At 39.6% G+C, this 22,127-nt stretch overlaps 1 protein-coding gene across 6 annotated transcripts; it reads right to left on the reverse strand.

Moving 5' to 3' along the window:
- Positions 1 to 1,908: 1,908 nt before the first annotated feature.
- USPL1 (ubiquitin specific peptidase like 1) lies at positions 1,909 to 21,912 on the reverse strand. Of its 6 annotated transcripts, XM_061628469.1 has the most exons (10): positions 21,549 to 21,909; positions 14,250 to 14,454; positions 13,556 to 13,715; positions 12,932 to 13,060; positions 11,118 to 11,715; positions 10,354 to 10,458; positions 7,622 to 7,751; positions 6,603 to 6,728; positions 6,030 to 6,190; positions 1,909 to 4,913 (listed from the first exon to the last, which is right to left on the reverse strand). In XM_061628469.1, exons 3-10 carry the CDS (start codon positions 13,640 to 13,642, stop codon positions 3,019 to 3,021), a joined length of 3,231 nt encoding a protein of 1,076 aa, XP_061484453.1. In that variant the 5' UTR covers positions 13,643 to 13,715; positions 14,250 to 14,454; positions 21,549 to 21,909; the 3' UTR covers positions 1,909 to 3,018. The 6 variants fall into 6 exon arrangements, with proteins under 6 accessions (XP_061484453.1, XP_061484455.1, XP_061484454.1 ...); XM_061628471.1 differs by lacking the exon at positions 14,250 to 14,454 and having other exon boundaries at positions 11,118 to 11,655; positions 21,549 to 21,912; XM_061628470.1 differs by lacking the exon at positions 14,250 to 14,454 and having other exon boundaries at positions 13,574 to 13,715; positions 21,549 to 21,910.
- Positions 21,913 to 22,127: the final 215 nt, after the last annotated feature.

Consider the following 22,127-nt stretch of genomic DNA (forward strand, 5'->3'; position numbering starts at 1 on the left):
CCCAAACCATGCCTACCTACCTTATCCTGATGTTGTATGTGACATAGGTGTGAGGCAGGTAAAGGCATGGCTGCCATCATTTTGAAATCCATTTACAAGCAATTGTTACTGAAACTACTTGCAGACTTCAAAAGGCAAGCCCTTCAAGTTGTCAGGCAATCATGACGACATCAGGTGACTGACAGATGGGCAGCCCCACACCTGTCAAAGTTGGCCCAACAGCAGGTGGGTAAAAGGGTGGATGGAGCCTTCTGGCCAGATTCAGATCCCCACCCCTGCCCTACATGACATGCAACCTGAGTATCTGTTAGACTGCCTCTTTCTACATCAATCTGCCGCTATATTCAGATCTTTACCCAAGGCCTTTTTCTGGTGTCCCTGCCATCTGGTGGCAACTAGAAAGCCTTTTCAGGTGTAGCTCATCGACTTTGGAAAGCTTTCCCCAGAAAGGGCTACCTGGCACCCTCACTACTATATTTTAGGAGCCAGGCAAAAATGTTTGCTTCCCCAAGTTTTTTTATGACATCGAAGTCTACCACCTTTAACTTAGAGCATTGTTGATTTTTACTATTCAAATGCATTGTTGTGCAGTTTGCGTGTCTTATTTTCTATTTTTACTGCAACATACTACTATGTAAACTACCCTAGGAACATAAATTTGTTAAAGGTACAAGATATAGATGGTGCAAATATTTAAAGCACGGCACAGGACCAGAATACCTGTTGGAACGCCTCCCCCGTTATGAACCTGCCCGTACACTACGATCATCATCAAAGACCCTCCTCCGAGTTCCTACTTATAGGGAGGCTCAGAGGGTGGCAACGAGGAAGAGGGCTTTTTCTGTGGTGGCCCCCGAACTGTGGAACTATCTCCCAGAGGAGATACGCCTGGCGCCAACGTTACTATCTTTTCGGCGCCAGGTTAAAACTTTTCTCTTCACCCAGGTTTTTTAATGTTTAGTATGCGTTTGACATTGTTTTAACTTTTTAACATTTAAAACTTTTAATGTTTTATATTGTTACATGTTTATTGTATTTTTGATGTTTCTTGTCTTGTGAACCGCCCAGAGCGCTTCGGCTATGGGGCGGTCTATAAGTTTAATTAAATAAATAAATAAAGCGATCAGGTTAATGGGGGCAGGTCCCACTTGCAAAGAGCACTCTGTTCAACAATTGCTAACAGACTGATCCTAACTTTGGTTGCCCAGAAATCAGTCTTTTGGACTCAACTAGAAATTTCTCTTAACTATATATGGATAGGATCAGACCCGTAAGCTCCAATCCAGGGACTTTCTTCACTTACTAGAACGAGTTACATTTCAGTGACACAGTATCCTCTGCAATTTTCTTCTCACCGTGACATTCCATCTACAGTCTGATCTGATTCTCTTTGAACAGCCAGATGAAATATAAAAAAAGGTAACATAGTTCACCCCTTTATCCATCAAGCTTTAACGGGGCAGCAGATGCTAGGTTAGAGGAAGGTACATACTTTTCTGCTAGAAAGGACGAGGAAACAGTTCTGCACTGTGTCTAACACTGCAATAACCAAGGGGTCTTGATTCTGCAGTGGCCTGCAGACTTTAAACATTTTATTATCATGCAACCTTCTTGCCTTAGAAGTGGTTAAGCTCTATAGTAATGTTAGCATTACATAATAAGGATCTCAATTATGGAGCACATGCTTTTAGGAAGCATGAAGTCATGAAGTAGGGTTGAAGATCAGCTGACAAATAAATGCATTTTCATTCCAAGAAATTCTGTCGTCAAGCAGCTTAACAGTGAACCTTTTTGTGCACCATGAATAAAATAGCAATACAACATAATTATATGAAATATACAGCATATCTTCTTGGAAGGGTGCTTAAAACAAAGACAAGAGAGAGACATAGCAATTTTAGACTGCCACAGCTTTTGAAAACCATTTTATTTTCCCTTTGATTAAAACTCTGGGGAAAAGTAAACCTTGATTGAATAGGATTTGCTGAGATCACTGCTTTATCAAAACTGACTCAGAATTAGCAGTGCCTCCTAAATGAATCTTAACCTCATAACTCATCTGTACAGGAAGAGTGGTCTGGTTTCACACTAAGGCATCGTCTGTTTAGCCAAATTATAGTTTGTGAACATCCGAAACCAGCCAATTACACTAACTATGATCTGAGAGTCTGACTGAATCCAACAGTCTTGCTAAACCATGGATTGTTTGGCCAATCTATCTCAAGACACTTTGTCAAGCTACAGAGGCACAAGCAGCTGGAAAACAAACCAAGCTTTGGAGAAAGAAGCCATATTGTATTTGCTTATCTGTGAAACAACTCACAATTTGTTGAACAAACCATAGTTAACACACACGATGGTTTAGCATTATGCATAAACAGAGCATTCACAAAGGACTATTCTTTACTCAGAAAGGGTGAGCTCTAACAATTTATGGTGCGTTCCCATCATTTTAATGAACTTGCTTCCAGTTAGGTATATTTTGGGAACAGAAACTTGTTTTTCCTCAAGTGTAAGATAACAATAACAAAAAATTAACACAATTATAGAAAAGAAAAGAAATTTAACAGCTCTTTTTTTAAAACACTTGGCTATGCCAACTGGCAAGTATTTTGAAATAAGCATCTGTTAGCAACTATGCTGGCACACTACCATGAACATGTATGTGTGTACACACACTTAGTCATCGCTTACCAAATTTCTGTAGTTCAGCAACTGAGCATCTGAGTTCTTGTACAAATGCCACTCTGGCTCAGCAAACTTTACTGAAGTTTGTAAAAACTACCCTTTATCACCTCTATTTTAGACACAAGATTCAGATTATCTCTTCCAGCTAATACTTGTCTTAAAGGAAAAATACAAACTTAATTTATTAATAAAAACAACAACCTTGTAGTACAAATCTTTCATATTTAAAAAATCAAAAGTAACACCATGTGCAAAATTAGCTTGTAATATTAAGTTATGCTTTGTTTTAAAGCCAACTAATAGAAACATATGAAATTGTTAAAACACAATTCACCAAGTTAACAGAGTTTCATCAAAATGATGCAAGTCTTCAGTGTCAGCCATTATTGAATTCAACATTGAACTAGGTAACAGTTCTTCCAGAATATCTTGTTTTGTAGGACTATCGAAGTTGAGTTTCTTCAGGGGTGATTTAAATGCCGAAAGGTCTGTATGACCTTCATATCCATTTTCCTTTAATGGACTATAATTATGGTCATGATTTGTGTCCTGTGTGCCATCGTATGTCTTATTTGGCACTGGACTGCCACCTATTTCTAGATATCTACATTCTTCTTCTTGTGGAAGTTGTAAAGAAGCAACAGATGTAGCTGGAGACAGTAGCTCAGATAAAATATCATCATAACTTGAACTGCTGCACTGGGACATACTGGTGCTTGGAGAATTCTCAGATTTACCATCTTCAACATCGATCTGGTGCTGCAGTGCATTTAACAAGCTCTGCAGAGACTCACTTTCCTTCTGGAATCCAAGCTGTGACTGGTCCTTCATCCTTTTCTTAGGAGAATGCCTATTTCTCACCTGAGCCTTTGCCAGCCTATCTAGTGAAGCTAGCTTCTCCTTTTTAGCTTTAAGCTGTTGAAGAAGTTGTAGGCGCAGTTGATGTGCTCTGACAACACTTGACTCATCAACATTTTCAACAGATGTAAAGCTTTTATTTTCATTGTGGCTCTGTTTGGGCTGAATCTGGCTATGCGAAGTAACCAGTGAGCCTGCACTCTTAGCTACAGTTCCCTTACTTTCACCAATGTGATGCTTTTCTATAGAGGGATTTGCAATAAGAGAAGTGGTAGGGGCTGATGGAAGAAGAGCCTCATGAGAAGAACCAAATGCCCTTTCAGTTATTGTCTTACTTTGTTTGTTTGAATGTTTCACCTGGAAACCACGAAAGTGGCTTGCCTGCCTACCAAGTGAACTGGAGTTAGTCTCTTTTTTACTGGACTTTTTAGAGATCTCTATTGCATTATAGGTGGAGACACTCTTAGGTATAATAGGATATTTTTCAAGTAAACCCTTTACCCAACTGCCTACAAATGATTTCCTTCCATTTTTAGGGAGTGATTGAGAAGAATTACTTGAGGTAGATGGAGCACAAACCTGGGAATTTGCTGTTGCTTCTCTTGGGTGTTCTACAATATTAGGTGTTGTCAGTACACTACTCCCTACTTTTGTTCTGATGTTTTTGTTTTGTGGATTTGCTGCGTCCAACCTGCTGCTATCTTTGACAGGAGCTTCAGGTTCTGCTCCTTGAACTGATGTTTCTGGTGAGTAATTGCTATTGCTTAGAGAAACTACTGGCATTATAAATGTGTTACTTGCATTGTTTTGCTGTCCCTGATACAAGGGAGCATTGGTATTTTCTGGTAACGTCCACTCCTTCTCAGCAATGTCTCTTTCAGAAGTAGATGGAGGCACACTGACTTCACCTGGATCTTGCAGCTGCAATGTGTCTGTTTTGACCATCAGGTTATTTTCCACTACATGGCTGTCTTCCAGTGGTTTACCTTTCAAGTCAAGTGGAACACTTACAAGAGTCAAAGTTATAACATCATCATCGGCCAGATTTTCCAAGCCCCAAAGCAAATTACTTTTGTCATTACTAACCAACTTTTGTGTCTCATTTGTTTGTGCTTTCAACATATCCTCACTATGACAAATTAAAGGTGCAACATCTACAGCCTTGTCATCAACATGTTTGACAGGAGAATCTGGCTGCGCTTTCTTCAGCAGAGAGACATATGTAGCTCCTCCTCTTTGTAACTGCAAATCCAGATCATTTGATTTTCTTTCCCAGATGACAATGTGAACTTCTGAAGGGGGAACTCCAAAGTTTTTGTGCCTTCTAGAGTATGAACCCTTTAAGTCATCACACTCAAGCCACGTTTCTGAAAACAACATATGAACAGTTCAGAATCTTAGGAAACATAATCCCTCATCACAATTCCATGGAGATCATTGTCATATTCGTTTCAGAGAACATGTACTCTTTCACCACTTACTGGATAAGAGCCTTAATATTTTTTTTAAACTAGCCTGCCTGCTCACACATACTTGTGTAAGCCATTGATGGTCCTCAAGAAAGAACAAACTAATTATCTACCAGTTTACAACAGCTTTCCCACCTGGTTGCCTAGACACAATTTTTACTCATCACAGAAGATGAGAAAAGGCTGGTGTAAGCATCCATTAAGCTGCAGTAGGAAGTGTTTCTAATGATGGATATGAGAAGTACAGCTTCTTTTGATTAAACTGATTCAAGCAAGCATGGGATGGTGTTTTCTTTCTCCAATGACTAGTGTGCTTAGATCCACAATTGCATGGAGAAACTTTAGAGTGAATATTCCACTTACATGGGATGATGGACAGCCATTTCTGTGAATGCAGCAATCTGAAAAGGGGGGTTGAAAACAGACGTAGATGTGGCTTTCCTGGGGCAAGCAGCAGGTCTGTCTGAATACCCACGTAAAATTGACAACAGGTACTGCTTTTTTTTTGGTGAACCCTTATTCTGAAACTGTAGTCCAAAGTGGGAGCTTCCAGAGGTTGTTACAAACAATGCAATGATGTCTTGATGTAGCAACAGTTTTGGAGCTCCTTCTTAAACTAACCTGGGACCACCACACAGTAGAAGACAGTAAAAACATGTAATGGCTGGTCCTCTCTGTGAATGACTGGAGGACCCCATTACTGTGGGAGGCTCCCAGATGCTCCCAGATGCCCATTACTGTGGGAGGCTCCCAGAGGCTCCCAGATGCCTTTTGGTACAGGATGGGTGAACCCAATGAACATGGGTGTGCTAGAACTACCTCTTATGAAACTGTGACAGCTTATGTATGCTGGGATAGAAAAGCATAAAACTTCCCAAACCACACAAAACCGGCTATAATACTTATAGGTTCCTAGTCCTTTGATTTTAGAAAGAGAAAAGTGTAAGGTTATCAACCAGTACAGATAGGCATTTATTCAAAAAGGATAGATACAACAGAATACACTGTACTTACCATCTGAATTCAAGATCCATGTTATGAAGTGTTTTGCCTCCTCCTGATATTGAACAACAGCTGTTATTTGGTAGGTATCTTCTTTAAAGTGAAATGAGTAGGTCTTCAGATCATTATGTCGCAAGCCTTCCACAAAGTGCATCATAAGTACAGAGGAGACACTACCAAAAGACACAATTTGTAGTTTTAGAACTAAATAACTCATAATATTATTAATACTAATGACACAGTCAACACACAACAGGATTAACAGGTAACTGTACGATAATTGTGAATATTTTGACAGAAGCCTCAAAAAAATTCAAGAATTATTTATACGCCAACTGCCCAAATAAGACTGTTTTAGAGCTTATAGAACATTATCCTATCGAACATGGTTTTCAAACAGCAGAAACATGGAGGTAGACACAGATTCCCAGCTGGGAAATTCATATTTACACGATGGGACCCAGGAAGGCTACTATTGTTGTCTGAACTGCATTTTGGTATAACACAAATAGCAACTCATTGTTATTTTCCCAATAGCAATGTAGTTTTACTCACTTCGGGATCTTAATATGGTTCAACACTTACTTTTCTACAACCATTTTTCTTCTCTGAGATGTGTGATGACAATTATTACAGGGAGCAATATGAACAGCATTCAGTGGGTGCCATTCTGGGATTATATTTGTAAATGTTGTCAATGTCTTCCGATAGCTGAAAGAAAAGTAAGAACTGATACATTACTGTGAAAAAAACTCTTGCAAAGCTGAACTCGGGATAACCAGAAGAGTCACTCAAATAAATGATCCTCACTCAAAAATGATGTGAATCTGGCACAACCAGAAGGTTAAAGCCAATTTTAAGTTCAGGCTAAAGTAAGTGGCAAATTCATGCAAATTGTAGGGACTGTCAGATTGGGACAGTTTACTCCACACAGCAGTCCTACAATGCTACAGAAAGCTGCAGGAGAGAGCCTCCATATATTGCTTGCAGGTAGCTGGACTTCCTAGCACAGCCTAAAAAGGATTCACTGGAGCTGTGGAGAGGCTCCAACAGAAACTTAAAAGGTATCTATGGCTGTGCACATGATTCTCCCCTGAAGCTTTGGACTACTGCAGCCAAAGTGTGCTGGCTGTTTGGGCTGGCAAACAGCTGTTGGAAGGGACATCTGTCAACACGGGAAGAGATATGCTCCTGGGCTTGGTGTCTTATCAGGGAATAGAATCAGGTAGAATGGAAATAAAACTGAGTGTATCTGGGGGCCCAATTTATGCTGAGACTGAACATGATGTCTGGAGTACTGTCATTTTCTAGTGTTTAACTTTTTAATGTACACTTTAACTGGTAGGGTCAGTTCTGATCAACAGCAAGAAAAACTGACAAATTCTCAAGTATTGCAGAGCTAGCCTGTCCCTTCCCACAGCAAGCACAACATTTTATACTAACCTTTGAAAGAAGATACACAGCAAGCTAAATGCATGCATGTAAAACCCCATCAACCCTGCAAGGATTCTGTTTGCAAAAGTAAATATAAAGCTTTCCACACTGATTTGAAGATTAACATTGTATTAAGGAAGACAGAAAACAAAACCTCTGCAGAAACTAACCTTTCACTGACTTGGTGGCCACACTGTAAACATTCAAACTTCCATGAATAAGAATGGAGAAATAGTTTCTCTATTTGAGGATCATTCTGTAAAAGCAGAGGAAAAGCAAACACTGGACTTTCTTCCTTACCTTTGAAGAAAAAGAAAAAACACAGCACATGACAACCCCATACAAGAAAAAATATTTTTATTTAAAAGGAAAGAAAACCTTGCTGCACATAGCCATTTTATTCACCCGTAGCCAAGATCTACTGGCTCTTCCAAATATGTATTTTAAGATTTCAAAATGCAGTCATAAGGGCCAATTCTTACAAGTGTTTGTGCACAGGCTCAACTAATATATAAAGTATATTTTGGCCTCCATTCATACAATGTAAGTATGAAGGCCAAAAGGTATAGGAAGGTTTTTGCATTGAATTATACACCTTTTCAATAATAGAAATACTTGGGAATTATGTATTTTGCTTCCTATATTAAAAAAGGCATTTTATTATGACATTTTAGTAACTGTCAGCAGAAGCCTATGCACCTCTACTTAGAACCAAGTTCCACAGGCCTCCCAAGTAAGTGTGCACAGAACTGAAGCCTTAATGGATATTTCTTTTGATGCAGAGAAATGGGTTACACATTGTAAGAAACTGTGAGCACTTCCTACATAGGCAAAGATATCTTAACAAGGAACAGAAAGTAAGACTATAAAAAAACCTACGTCCCTACTAATCACATGGAAGTTTACAGCAACTATAGAATAAACATAAGAAAATAGATTTAACTACTTATTATTCTATTTCAGCTTAACACAAATTAATAATCAATTAGTCTGGTTTGTACGTCACAGTAAACCATAGTTTGAAACTTATTTTATGTGATTGAGTAGTAGGCTGGTGCATGCTACTCAGAAGTCCATGCTTTGCCCCATCTCTGTTCCTATTGTGCTGGCGAGTCTGGTGTATTGTTTTTGTGTGAACCAAGACTTGCGGTTTCTTTCTTTCCACACAAACCATGAACAGAAGCCAAGGTTTGTTCATAGCTTACTGTTTGGTAGGAGAAAAACAAACAGTAAGTATGGGTTCACGTATAACAAGCCAGACTCTAGTTTGTTTCCTCCCTGGTACAATAGTTGAGGAGGTGGAGCGAAGAGTGGACTTTTGAGCAGCATGCACCAGCGCACTGCTTGTTCATATTAAACCATAGTTTATTTTAATCATGGTTTAATGTGATGTGCAAACCAGGCCGTTAAATCAAAACTTTGGTTTCAGATGCAATGCCAAAACAAGGTTTGTGCTACAAGAACAAGCTCTGATGTAGTCTTGGGGTTTGGATGCTCCAACCCCTCCCTTACAGCAGTCAGCTCCCTCTTTTTTTAGTTTGCCATTTTGTTTGAACTGCGCTTCCCAACTCACCTGGATCAATCAGTGGTTTTGAATTCTGATTTGTGGGAAAAGCAGAAAATATAATTTGCTGCTTCAGCTAAAATGGCATACTATGGTGTGCCTCACACTCAGAAAGGAGGGTAGGATCACCATGTACAAAGGTAGGACAGAGGGTTTGGATTGTTCATGTAATGTCAAACCTTGGCGTTACAGCTGAACCAGTCCTTGTGGATCTGGATCTTCTGCTGTTATTTATCAGCTTCCTGTTTAAATGGCTTCTCTCCTTTCCAGTTGTTTTACAGGGTCAATCACCTCTCCAAATATTAAATACTACCTGCTTGCCGAATCATCCTTCTGTCATCTCAGCTGTTAAGCTAAAATCTTTATTCCTGTACAATAGCCCTGCAAGATGGCTCCTTATATTAGCAACAATTAACTTAGGCCAGTTTCCCCCCCCCAAATGCTACCTATCATGTCCATGACACAGCACAGGGATCCTGTGTGGGCAGACCAATGGAGAAATTGCAACAGCTCCATAGTAGAGCACATGCCTTACATGCAAAAGGTCCAAGGTCCAAGTATCTCCTGGTACTGTTGGGAGAAAAAATCCTTGCCTGAAATCCTGGAGAGTCACTGTCAGTCAGTGCAGAAAATACTGAGCTAGATGGCCCAATGGTCTGACTGTACCCTATGTTAGGGAAGGGTTGTAGCTCAGCAACAGAGCATCTGCTTTGCAAGCAGAATGACCCAGGTTCAATCCCCAGCATCTGCAGGTGGGCCTGAGAGAGAACCCTGTTTGAAATCATGGAGAGCCGCTGCCAGTCAGTGTAAACAATACTGAGCTAGATGGAACAATGATCTGACTGGGTTTAAAGCAGCTTCTTATGTTCCTAAATGCAATCTCCATGCTCAGAGGCTGCATAACATTCAATATTAGTCTGAGGGGCAAGAGCAGGGGAAAGGTATGGACTTCATGCTCAGTTTCAGAGCTTCCCAGGGGCATCTGGTTGGCCTTTGCTCTGATTCAACAGTATTCTCCTTATGCTTAACAGACTAATCAGCAGCATAGAAAACAGCTAAAATATTCATAGGTATTGTATCACTGAAACCAGAATCTTATTGAAGCTAATGACAAAGAAAAGTGGTTTTCATCTGATGGTCAGACCAAGAAACAGAATAATAGTATGAGCATTGTAATATTTTAGCACATAACTCTGAGAACGTGTCTCTCTGGAACCATAAAGAAATTAGACAGAAAAGAAAGCATGTTTGGCATTGGCCTAGTTTACCGCCACATGTTTAGAAATTTAGTTCCGTTATGTTAAAAAAAACCAAAAACCTAAAACAGTAATTACTTACCCAATGTACACTTAAGCTGAGGCTGAAGTTGGACAAAGATTGTATTTCTGATTTCATTCAAGTGTGATTCAGCTCTCCATAGAACATCCAAAGGAACACGTTCACCTGTACAAAATAGTTTGTTAATCTATCAACATGTGATCTCCAAAAGCTGCCATTTTCTAATCTGTACCAATAGCAACTGAATATTAGAGCATTTATATATTGCCTTCCAGGTTGTCTTTGAGGCGGTGATATAATTAAATAAATGAAATTATATAATTTGTTTTGCAGAAGATATGGCAATACAAGTAACCCAACTCCAGATATTCACCAATATCTGCTAATGCTGCTAAATCAGATTAATGCAGTCATCCTCAGAACAACCACCCAAAGCTAACTACATGAGCCAATCAGCTAGTACATCTCCAAAGCCAAATGTGCGTTTTACCTCTCATTAAGTGGTTTTCAAGCTGCATTCTGGAAAACCTTGACAAGCTTCACTGAAAAACAGCTTGCCACCACTACCAATCTTCCCCTGGAACATAAAGCTCCAAGAGTTGGGTGTGTTCTAGAGTGAACTCTCACTTCAAGCGGGGCTACAATGAGGCTCCACAGGTCTACCTAGTACTCTACTTTAACCAAGGCCTGCCTGCATTCTTAATCTTACAGACTACAAAAGAAACATCTGCACTTTCAAAAGCTCAGAGTTCTATACATCCCACTAAAGTTCTTCTTTTAAAAATTATTATAACAAAGGGGAAAGTGACTTGTGTTTAGCTTACCTTTTTGGCAAGTATTCACAAGTGCAGTTGCTTGGTTGTACTTTGCAAATAAACTCTGGATTACCGATACATTTTTTAAGACTGATCCATTCAGAATCATTTTTAGTGTTTCTAAATGCACTAGTGTGGTCAGAATACAATCTAACCAGCAGAGAGCATACGTATTCCTCCACTGAAGCCACAATGGCTCTGGCAGAGATTGTTTGTCTTGATGCAGAATTTTAGACACTGATGAACCAATTTCAGATTCTGACAAAAGCTGTGCCTGAACATTGAAGATCTCTGGTGAACTTTCTTGAACTGCCTTTTCCATGTCCATTTTCTGCTCCATAGACTCAGTTGCGCTATTAGAGTCCGAAAAGTCAGGTTGCCCTGACCGAGTCCCAAACAGACTATCTCCATTGCACTTGGAAGCGAGATCAGGTTTGAACATCTTCTCAGTGTCCATCAAGTTATCAGTCCTAGTTAATTTTAAGCATTGTTCAACAGGAGAGGTCACCAGGCTTGTGTCAAAAACCTTTCTTTTCCTACAAGTCCCCTGAGAATTAATGGGAATTATAATGTTGTTAAGTGGTTTAAACCCCAGAGGGTAGATGCACTGAAAGAGATGGGGGAGGGAAAGACAAAACACAAGGTCATTTGAGTAAATTAGTAAAATATAATGCAAATTTTAGGGATGAAATAGAGGACTGTCCATAGAAACAGCAGCAATGCTATGATACTATAAAATTGGCTCAATGAAACTGGAAACCTTTTTAGAAACATAATTGGCTCAGAAGAGGGTATCTATTCAAGAACGTTTGGGTTTTCTCACAACTTTTTAAAGGATTTTTCTGGACACTGATATTCTTATTGCTGCTATTGTGCCTTTTTATGTTTTACGTAGAGGAAGGACATTTCTAGCTTTGTTGAATTAGGGCTGGATTAAGCAGTGAATAGGCTATGCACCCTTACATCACCCACTGCCCTAAACTCTTACTGATTTAACCTGTCTTCCTCCCGCAACAGCTACTTTTCTCGCCATGTTCATCCCTAAGCACAAGCCAGAGATATGACTAGATGTTGTAAATGCTTTCTTTTTCTTGGAACCTATGCAATCCACCCTACTCTTATCAGAAGTGACAGAACAAAAGGTGAGGATAGGCTTAGGATCAGAAAGGTGTAGACACTGCCTCATATCCAAGCTTTTCCTCTCTCTCCTTTTCATGATTTTGTACAAAGCCACCTCTGAAACTTGTAATTTAGTACATTATGGAGGAGCCATGGGATAACTTCCTCTTCCTCCTGAAACATGAAAGACTCTCTTCCCACACAAGACGCTAGGACAGTAGCAAGTAAGTCGGAGGGACCTCTACAAATAGGCATTGTGACAAAGAGCAAGTATGCAGTGGTCATGATTTAGGGGTAGTATTTAGAATAAGGGACCCGTATTCTTGAATTTGGCAGTAATATTTTTACCTTTAAAAAAATCGATGGGGACACTAGTTTCAGATATAATCCAAAAACAGGCCTAGTAATCCCTGAGCATCAGGACCTGCAAATGGAAATGGTATAGGCTACCTTGCTTTCTGCATCTGCTTCCTTATATGTTGCATGACACAAAGCTTTCTTTGTGGTTATATGTATTCAGCCGTATTGTGCTTGCAGTTTAATGGAACCTGGATAACCCAACACTGGTTTTGTATGCCAAAGAGCCACCCTATTGTAAGTGTTATGGCAGCCACTTAGTAAATTAGCAAACAATGCCTACATTAATATGTGGTAGAGCAATATTGGACCAATTCCAACTCAACAACCAAAAAATGTGGAGGCACCTGTGGATTTTCACATAGGAAAATTGATTCTTTGAAACTGATGCGATATATTCTTAAAGCTTGCACCAGACCCTTCTTTTTGCAAGCTGGGCAGCATTCCTCTGGAGTTACTTCAGCAGAATTACAGTCCTAAAGTGATATAAAACAAACAACAGATGCATTATTCCTGAGGGGCCAAATATTTTAAACATAGCAAAATGACTTTCATACCAGGAAATCATTTATGTGTCGCAGAGTTAAATGTGATAGTACTGAAACATAAATCAAATATAGATATGAGAGTGATCCTAACATTAGAGCAAACAATACTATACATAACTTGACCTTTATTCTGCTGTTGGGCTATTTACACTGAATGAAAACAGCCTTTACCATTAGTTTGAACTCTAAAATATAACCAAAAATAGATCAAATGTTTTCATAAACTTATCCGTGATAGGAAATATTTGAAAATAGTAAATCTTTCGCCATTTCAGTAAAATTTCCGTGGAAAAATAAATTTACCAAAAGAATTTAGAGAGGTAATATAAATTAGACCAATAGAAATGAAAAACTCTCTCAAAACTGAGGAGGAGGAAAGGAGAAAAAAGAACTTTGCACAATTTCAAAGAGAACTGAACTGACTTTTCCCAAATACCCCACCATGTGGAGTGCAGATGCCCCTATACCAGTCACTTGCAAACCATTTCCAATCTTCTGGTAATCCATCATTCTGAGTCACTGGCTAAATTATCATGTCACTTGCAATTTTTTCAACAGTCCTAAGGATTTTTTCCCATATACCCTGAAAAATAAAAGTAAACAGGAAAAGTTAAATAAGCATTTTTTCCAATAGTAGTTCTCAGAAAGCACACTAATGAGGAAAGGTGATTTTTTTTTAAAGTCGGACAGAAGTAGATGCATTTACTTAAGTCAAGATTATAAAGGAACATAGAAGCGTTTGCGTGGACAAACAAAAGGATATAAAATAAACTAAATTTGAAGTTTATTTATTTATTAAATTTATATCCCGCCCTTCCTCCCAGAAGGAGCCCAGGGTGTCAAAGTTCATGTTTGTCATATAAACAGATTGATTAATAGCCCCAACAGCTCTTGAAAACATTGTTGCTGTTCCACTTGCAAAGCAGTTAAGCCACTTGCGGCACAAGCAAGAGAGGACGACAAGAACTGCATCATGTCATCCCAGCTATGCTCTACCAGTGCTCTATGAATACCGCGTGTGATCCAAACACGACACAATATAGGTTCACATTTTGAGCCTAGGTAAATGGGCTATAACGCCTATACAGTGCCACCGAAGTTAGGCACAAAGTCTTGCCTGTAGTGTATGCACCATAGAGCAAGGCCACTATGGGTGATGCAGATATAATGATGCTTGATCTCTTAACTATGGCAAGAATGGGAGCCCCTGCAGACATGATCACATGTGCATCCACTTCTTCCCTTTCCATTCTCTGGTTAATGATCAGCCAGCATTAAGTCCAAGCCACACTCAGCTGTGCTCAGCAACTTCTGGAAAAAGTCTGAGGAGGAAGGCATTTTTAAAAATAAAACAATTTAACAGACTTAACAGTGCAAGACATATAATGACTTTACACTGAGATTCAGAACTGCATTTAGCCTGGAGAGTTCACAGGACCAAGCTCTAAATAAGTTCTTAAGTATCCTAAATAGACCTAGAAGATACAGAGCTTCTTATTCTCTTCCATGTGACGGATCACCGCTATTACCCAATTTATGTCTAACCTGGGCCATTGGGTGTGTGCCTGGGGGGAGAGTACTTGAATATGCATTTCATCTCTCCCATGTTAAAATGCACTTAACACATGCACAAGCCAATGTGTATGTACCAATAGCATTCCAGCAATCAAGAGCATAGGTATATGCAGGCTACTGCCATGTTAGCTCATGTTACAAACATATGGGCTGGATAGTGTGATGTGGATTTAAATATGCTGGGGCAGCACTTGGAATGCTTACACAGGTAAGCACTTTTCCTGTTGTCTAGGTCACACAGAAACTGGGTCTTTAAGAAGTTAGGACAAACGTGACAATTCACTAGCTACTATTTAGCTCAGATAGTCTCTTTTCTTTCTATTGTACTTTGCCTTCCAATATTTTAATGGAAGGTCAGATATACTTTCACAGCATCCACTGCAGAGAGAAAAAGAGAAACAATAATAAAAATAATACATCTGTTTTGAAAGGATCTGCTTACAAACTGTGCACAAAAGCTAGTTAGTTCAGAGCTAGCTTGTACTACACTAAAGACACTGAATTCAGAAACAGTATGTGAGCTTATTCTTCAGCTTTTAAAATCAAAGTCAAGAGCAGTCACAAATTGTGACTAACAATCCCTACCATATAATTTGTCTTTGCCATTACAGCTATTCTGAGTAAATGTTTTCAGTGAACATTCACCACCATTCCAAGGCCACTTTCCTTGCCAGTTCAGACTTCATCAGTATAGATGTGAAATTTGAATTTTTTGCCCAAATGAACATCACTTGACACTTACTTGCATTGAATCTCACTTGCCATTGTTACCCATTCACCCTGGTTGGATCCTTCTGGAGCTGTTATTACCACCATCCTGAATAATTTGGAGTTATGTACAAACTTGGCCATCATTGCTGATTTATGAACAAGTTAAATAGCATTGCTCCCAATAAAAGTTCTTGGGGAACCTCACTTCTTACTTCCCTCCATTATGAGAGCTACTTTCTTGTACTTTAACCAGTTACTAATCCGTAAGAGGATCCATCCTTTTATCCATTGGCTGACAACTTCTAAGTGGGTGCCTTTGGTAATGGACTAAAATATTTTTAGAAGTCCACACTTCTAACATCTAACAGATTACCTTTATCTACATGCTTACTGACACAATAAGAACAACAACAAAAGGTTGGTGAAGTAGACCTTCCAAATGCAGAAGCTATACTTACTCTCACAGCAAGGCCCGTTTTTATTTTTAATCATGCTTTCCATCAGTTCCTCTGGGCAGAGGCTAGCTGGTCTATATGTTATTTTTTAACGTAACATACAGTGGTCTATAATTTCCTGGTTTCCCCCAGATCCCCTTTCAAACACTTAAGAGACCTGACAGCAGCCCAAGATGGTCAATTTGAACATTCAGAAGAGTTCAAACCCCCACTCCCCCCACTCTACCGAAATTACAAAGCCTGCTGGCTATCATTATACCAGATTTGTCTGCATTCATATCCAGTCAGCTTGGTCACATATGAGCAGACAGGAACAGAGTAGGCAATGAAACAGAAAGACCTGCCCAATCTTTATGTATGAGCGAACTATTTTGAAATATTTCATTATTAAAATAAGTAAAGTTCTAACAGGCATGGAACACAGTTCACAACTATGACCCCAGAGCTGCTTTCAACCAAGCTATGAAGCACTGTGCTAAAAATGATGTAACCTATGGAAGCACTTTCACTGAACCAACAGCACAAGCTATTTCATAACAGTCTAATAATGTACACATATTTTTATTTTAGCACTACATATGGAAGTAACAGCTCAGACACTGTTCCAACTAAACCAATGCCCTACAACCTTGATTCCTGGTTGAGTTCTATAGATATCAGCTATTCTGAAGATCCTCCATTCCCGTAGAAAGAGTCCATGTTTAATTTCAGGATTAGCAACATTAAATGGTAATTAAGAAATCATATTACTTTTTAACATTTTAATTATTTTAATTTATTCATTGATAATGAATCATTTCCCTCCCCAAGGAGCTCAAGGAAGCATGCATGGTTTCCCCTTTTATTCTCACAACACCCCTGTGAGGTAGGCTAGGCTGAGATATACACAATGCAGTCCTATGTCAATACACAACATAAATTTTGGGGTGTAAAAACAGTCTGGTAGCATCTGAAAGACTAACAAATGTATTGTGCCATTAGCTTGGGTGGGGCAAAGAGTCCATTTCTTTTGTGAAGGTACAGTTACATAAATATACTTTCTAGAAAAAAATTGCAATTATTAATTATGGACTCAGTTGTTGATGAATTCATCCACAGGATTTCAATCACCATTTGCATGAGTTATTGTGAAAGGATCTATGTCTTGCATTGCCAGCAATATTTGTATCCTGTCCGCTGGCAAATGTATTTATTTGCATAATACACAAATATTTATACATTTTTTGTTTTTTTCACTTCTTCTATTTTTATGAATCCAGACTTGTTAAGAAATCATCTGCAATTTTCTTTTTTATATAAAACCAGAAGGTTGCTGGATCTCATGGTCAAATGATACTGACCTTGTAACCAATGACCTCTATTACAAGGGAAATGTTTTGCTGCAAATCTCTCAAATCCAGAAACACTGGATTATTATAAAGCTCTTTCAGGTGTTTTAGGAATATTAATAAAACTGTTCTCCCACCGCCCCTACTTCAATAAAAAATAAAGAATTTGGAGGGTTTCTCTGAAGACAAGGGAGGAATACCTGAAAAATAGGTACAAGCAAGGCTTTTTGTCGATTCCATATATTTTGATGTGTTGAGTAGAAATCTATCAGGACCCACTCACAACTCCTTGAGTATATCAATAAAGATCAAATTTATTTATCATCCAGTACCTTAATATGTTACATGTGTTCCTTTGCAAGAAAGAGATATTATAACCCTTAACTTTTTTTTAAAAAGAATCTTTAAAAGAAATCTTATTTCAGTATACTTTTTAAAAAGGAAACATTTACCTAACAGCATGTAAGAGAAAAAATTACAGTATTCATTGCAGATCTGTAGCTGTATCACATAAATATGGAATATTTGGGCTCATCTAGATTAGTTTCCAAACTCTATGCTCATTTTGGGAAATATGCAGAGGCTTATGACCTTTGACACAATGCTGAGAAAATTAATATACTCTTCAGGCCTAAAGATGCTTTGGGGTATTTGAACTACACTGCCTAGCAGGTTTTCACACATTAGGGCATTATGTATAGGAGTAAAGAAAATGCTTTCACCTTTGATGCATGATGGCAAGTATATGCGACTTTGATAACTTGCTTTCACATCTAGATGGGTTGGCTTGATCAAGCCTATTCCTCAATGTGGCCAATTTCCAATGCTGTGTAAGTGGAAGACTGGCTAATGCAAGGAATCTCTCTTTCCTACCCTCTAGCTTTCTGTAACTCCACTCTCAGTAAAAGCCTTTCTAGAGCACCTGAAGGATTTACCAGTATTGTGGTCTGAGCTGTACAGTGCTGGGCAGAATAATCCTGCATCGGTGGAATACAAGAATCCTCTGCCCAATTTTCTGAGATTCCCCCCTTCTACTGCAGCCCAGTGCGACTCAGCCCACAAAGTCTAACAAGTCCCCCTGATGCTCTGGAGAGACTTTCCAACAGATAATGGTTGCTTCAGGAGAGGAAATGTTGTGTGAGCTGGTATTCTGCTCATGGGACACTGGATATCACCCACTCTATGTGCGCAACATGAAGCTGACTAATTTCTAAGTTTATGAACAATGGAAGCAACGCTGCCCTGCCTCTTTTGCAGCAGGACACTAGAACGATGCAAACTATCCCTTATGCTACCTTTAAATTATGGAGTATCTGGAACCAGAGATTTACAAAAGGCTCTTTATAATGCAGGAATGCGGACACAGAAACAGTTATGCTGAGAAAAAAAGTATTTACAGGTTTTGGGAAAAGTCCTTGATACAGTTATAGGTATAAATGTGCAATCATCAATAGTAAAAACATGGGTGCTACCAGTTCATACATGTGATCAATTTGCTAATGATACAAGACATACTAGCAAAGCTACAGATGAATCACACGGAGATTGCCACAAATCAATGAGAAAAGTAATGGATTTCACAAACGTTCAAACCTTTCAGCATTCCCACAGACCTGCATGATCATCACAAGCAAATCAAATGTTCATGTTGCTACTGCTGTTGTCCTTGGCCTATTAAAGACATTTGAAATATTCTGGCCACAAGGATTATATGTGCCTTGATAAAGAAGGTGCCACACAATGCAATCAACCAAGATAGAGCAAACAAATATTTATTAAGACTGAATCTGTCAACATAAGGCAGTGTAACTCATACTAAATTGTAATTAGCATGACTTTGCAACTATGTTTGGGTCGGAGATCTGTGCTGCTTTGGCCTCTATTAATGACAGAGACATGATCATGGCTCCTCAAAGCCTGAGAAAATAAATAAGGATCCAGGCATCTTTGAGGTGTAGACCCATTAATATAGCATTAATTACACTTATTGATACAAGCACTCTCATGTGGCATGTTCTTAAGGGTTAAGCTACAATTTTTCAACCTCAATGTGATAATGATGTTGTTTTCAAACAGCCTGCTTCTGGACCAATGGCCACCATGTTTTTAAATGTTTAAATACGAACATAGGTAGCTTACTCTGATAGAATATCACATATCTCCAGAACTGAAATTGGACCAAAGTACAGCAATTGTAGAGCCAGAGGTATGTTTTTCCATACATGACGGAGTTGTCCTAAAGTTTCAAATTTTGGAGGTGACATTTTGATTAAGATTAGTAGAATTGTGGCAGCTAGGTTTCTAAGGTTATAGGGATAGATGTTTGCTTAATGCTGTCGAAGAAGCATTGTTTTGTACATGTGTCTGTTAACTTTAAATCACAATAAAACATGAGATAGTAATAAAATATGCACCAAAGGCTAAGGAATATGCTAAAGGCTATGATATTTCTTTTAGAAAATGTTTGCAGTTACAACTGAGTGTGGATGTTGTCCAGAAATATATATGTACATGGCAAAGCAGAGGGGCGGTTATATTTAGTATCTATTAGTACAACAAATGGCATAATAGTTAAGACAGCACCTGATGGATTCAAATTCAGAACATTAAAAACAAATGGAAACAAGCACAAAAAGTTACTTGTACCTGTTTCTCAGGTTCACTAAAAAAAACCCCAGCATTTTATGCCCCAATTACAGTGTTCGAAAATAAGGGGTGCCCAGTGAAAATGAGACCCAAAGTCATGTTCATTAGCATAAATACAACAGGGGGTTCACACAACCTCCCCTGTACATTAAGGGATAGCAGATTGTGCTAGCCATGCCCCCCATTGCTGACACCTGTGCTGACTGCATGATGGGGCTTTATGTGTATACCAATTAATATGCATTAGGGGAAATTCTGGGCCAATCAGGATTCTCCCTTACGTGGAGGAGTCCTACAGTATGTACATTTGCACATGTGTAAGACTATTTCACATGGCCAAATGTGTGGCTGGTATGCATATAGTCAGCAGAAGGCAAGGCTAGCCCACGATTCCCTCATATATGCTTTCAGCATGGCAGAGTTTGTGTGAGTGCTCCCAGTACCACAAATTTGAACTTCTTGTTAAATAGCCTGGCATTATTACTGCCACCACCTGGTTCCTTATCACAAATTCCAACAGAACACTGTCACCATTCTATCATAACACACAATGAAAAAAGGAGAGGAAGCCTCCTGATTTTAATTCATTAACAACGCTGACTGTAAGTACAACAGAGCGGTAAAGTGAATTAATGCAAAACTTATGTTTGTTAAATGATCTGGAATATACCATTATAACTCTACAGCAGGCGTGGCTAATCAGTGGCCCTTTAGATGTTGTTGGATTACAACTTCTATTATCCTGGCTGGACCTGATGGAAGTTGCACTCCAACCTCTGGAGGACCACAGCTTAGCCCTTCAGGCAAATCATTAGGTCATAATATTATACAACCCTTTATTTATCTAATATAATTTATAGCCCACCTTTCCATTTAGCTACAGTGTTTGGAGTCTGAGGAGAACCCCCCCCATAATAAACTAATTTAATTGCAGTTGTTAAAGTCAGATCCTGACATGGCACCTGTCCCTTTAAGAGTAAAATTTAACTAGGTGTGGGAGTGGTATAGGTGTATGTGTTTTAAAACAGCCTTACTAATGTGGTAGGAAAGCAGGCCCTAACAAAATTATAACTCCTGCAGGCAGATCCTGTGTATATTCAGCTATTGAGACTTATGGAATTCAACAGGGTTAACTCCCAAGGAAGTGTATACAAAACATTGCAGGATCCCTCCCAGGATCTGGAGTTACTATCAACCTTATATCCAGTTTCATGACTTACTACTAATGGATTGTTAGATGAACAAGATACAATAGAAGCCCGTCCACTAGTTTTCATAGGAACACATTCACACATTGCCAGTTTGCTTCTAAGTAAGAATCTGTGACTACACTGTATGGAAGTATTTGTGTATACAGCAATGTGAATATTGTCGTGTGCAAACTGAAGCCACTCAACGCCCCCCCTAAAAGCCTGATAGAGGCGGTCCCCACGTGCAATCATACATACAGCGAAAAATACAAGTGTAGGATAGCCACTTTCACATATGACTCGTCAGACTCGGAACAAACTGAATATATCACCATGTGTGGAGCGGCCCAGCCACCTATAAACAAAGAGAATTAGGAGAGGCACCCCGACCTCGCCATGCAGCGAATAAAACATCGGAACGCTCATAACGTGGTTGGTACAATGCGGATGCCGGCTACCTCCTTCCCCCCCCCCCCGGAGCACCTTGTACCCGGGATGTTTAAAGCCTCACCCTCAGGCGTCCAGTGTGGACGGAAGGCAGAACTGGCGCCAGGTCGGGCTGCCCGCAGGGAATAACCTCCTCCGGCTCCTCAAGCAACGTTAGCCGCACGTCTAGGCCGGCTGAGGCCTTGTGTAGCTTCCGGCGCGTCCTCTTGAAACCATCCCCCGCTAAAGCGGTCCATGCTGCGGCTTGCTCCTCCTTCTTCCGTGCTGTGTATTGAGGCGGGGCTTCGGGAGCTTGCGTCGGAAAAATGGCAACCGGCGGGTGGTGCTTTGAGTTTTTTTCCCGGGAGGAAGAGTGTCTCTGTTTAGCGAAGGAGGGTGTCAAGAATTAGGAGCCTCGTCTTTTAGGTTATAGGGAAATGGTGAAGAGCTGAGGCGAAAGTCGAACTCTTTATTAGCTTTATGGCAGGGACAGTTCAGATCCTTGCCATGCAAACGCTGGAGTAGCGGGGAAAAAATCTCTTTGCGGAATTGATTGCTTGAGGCTGCAACGTTAGCGTTTGCTTGGGAGTGAGGCTTAGTGGCCTCAATAGAACTATTATAGGATGGTGCTGAGGCGTTTCCCCGGCTCCAGGCTGTCCCTTGC

Source organism: Rhineura floridana, chromosome 5 (genome assembly GCF_030035675.1).
Source record: "Rhineura floridana isolate rRhiFlo1 chromosome 5, rRhiFlo1.hap2, whole genome shotgun sequence".
Lineage (NCBI taxonomy): Eukaryota > Metazoa > Chordata > Lepidosauria > Squamata > Rhineuridae > Rhineura > Rhineura floridana.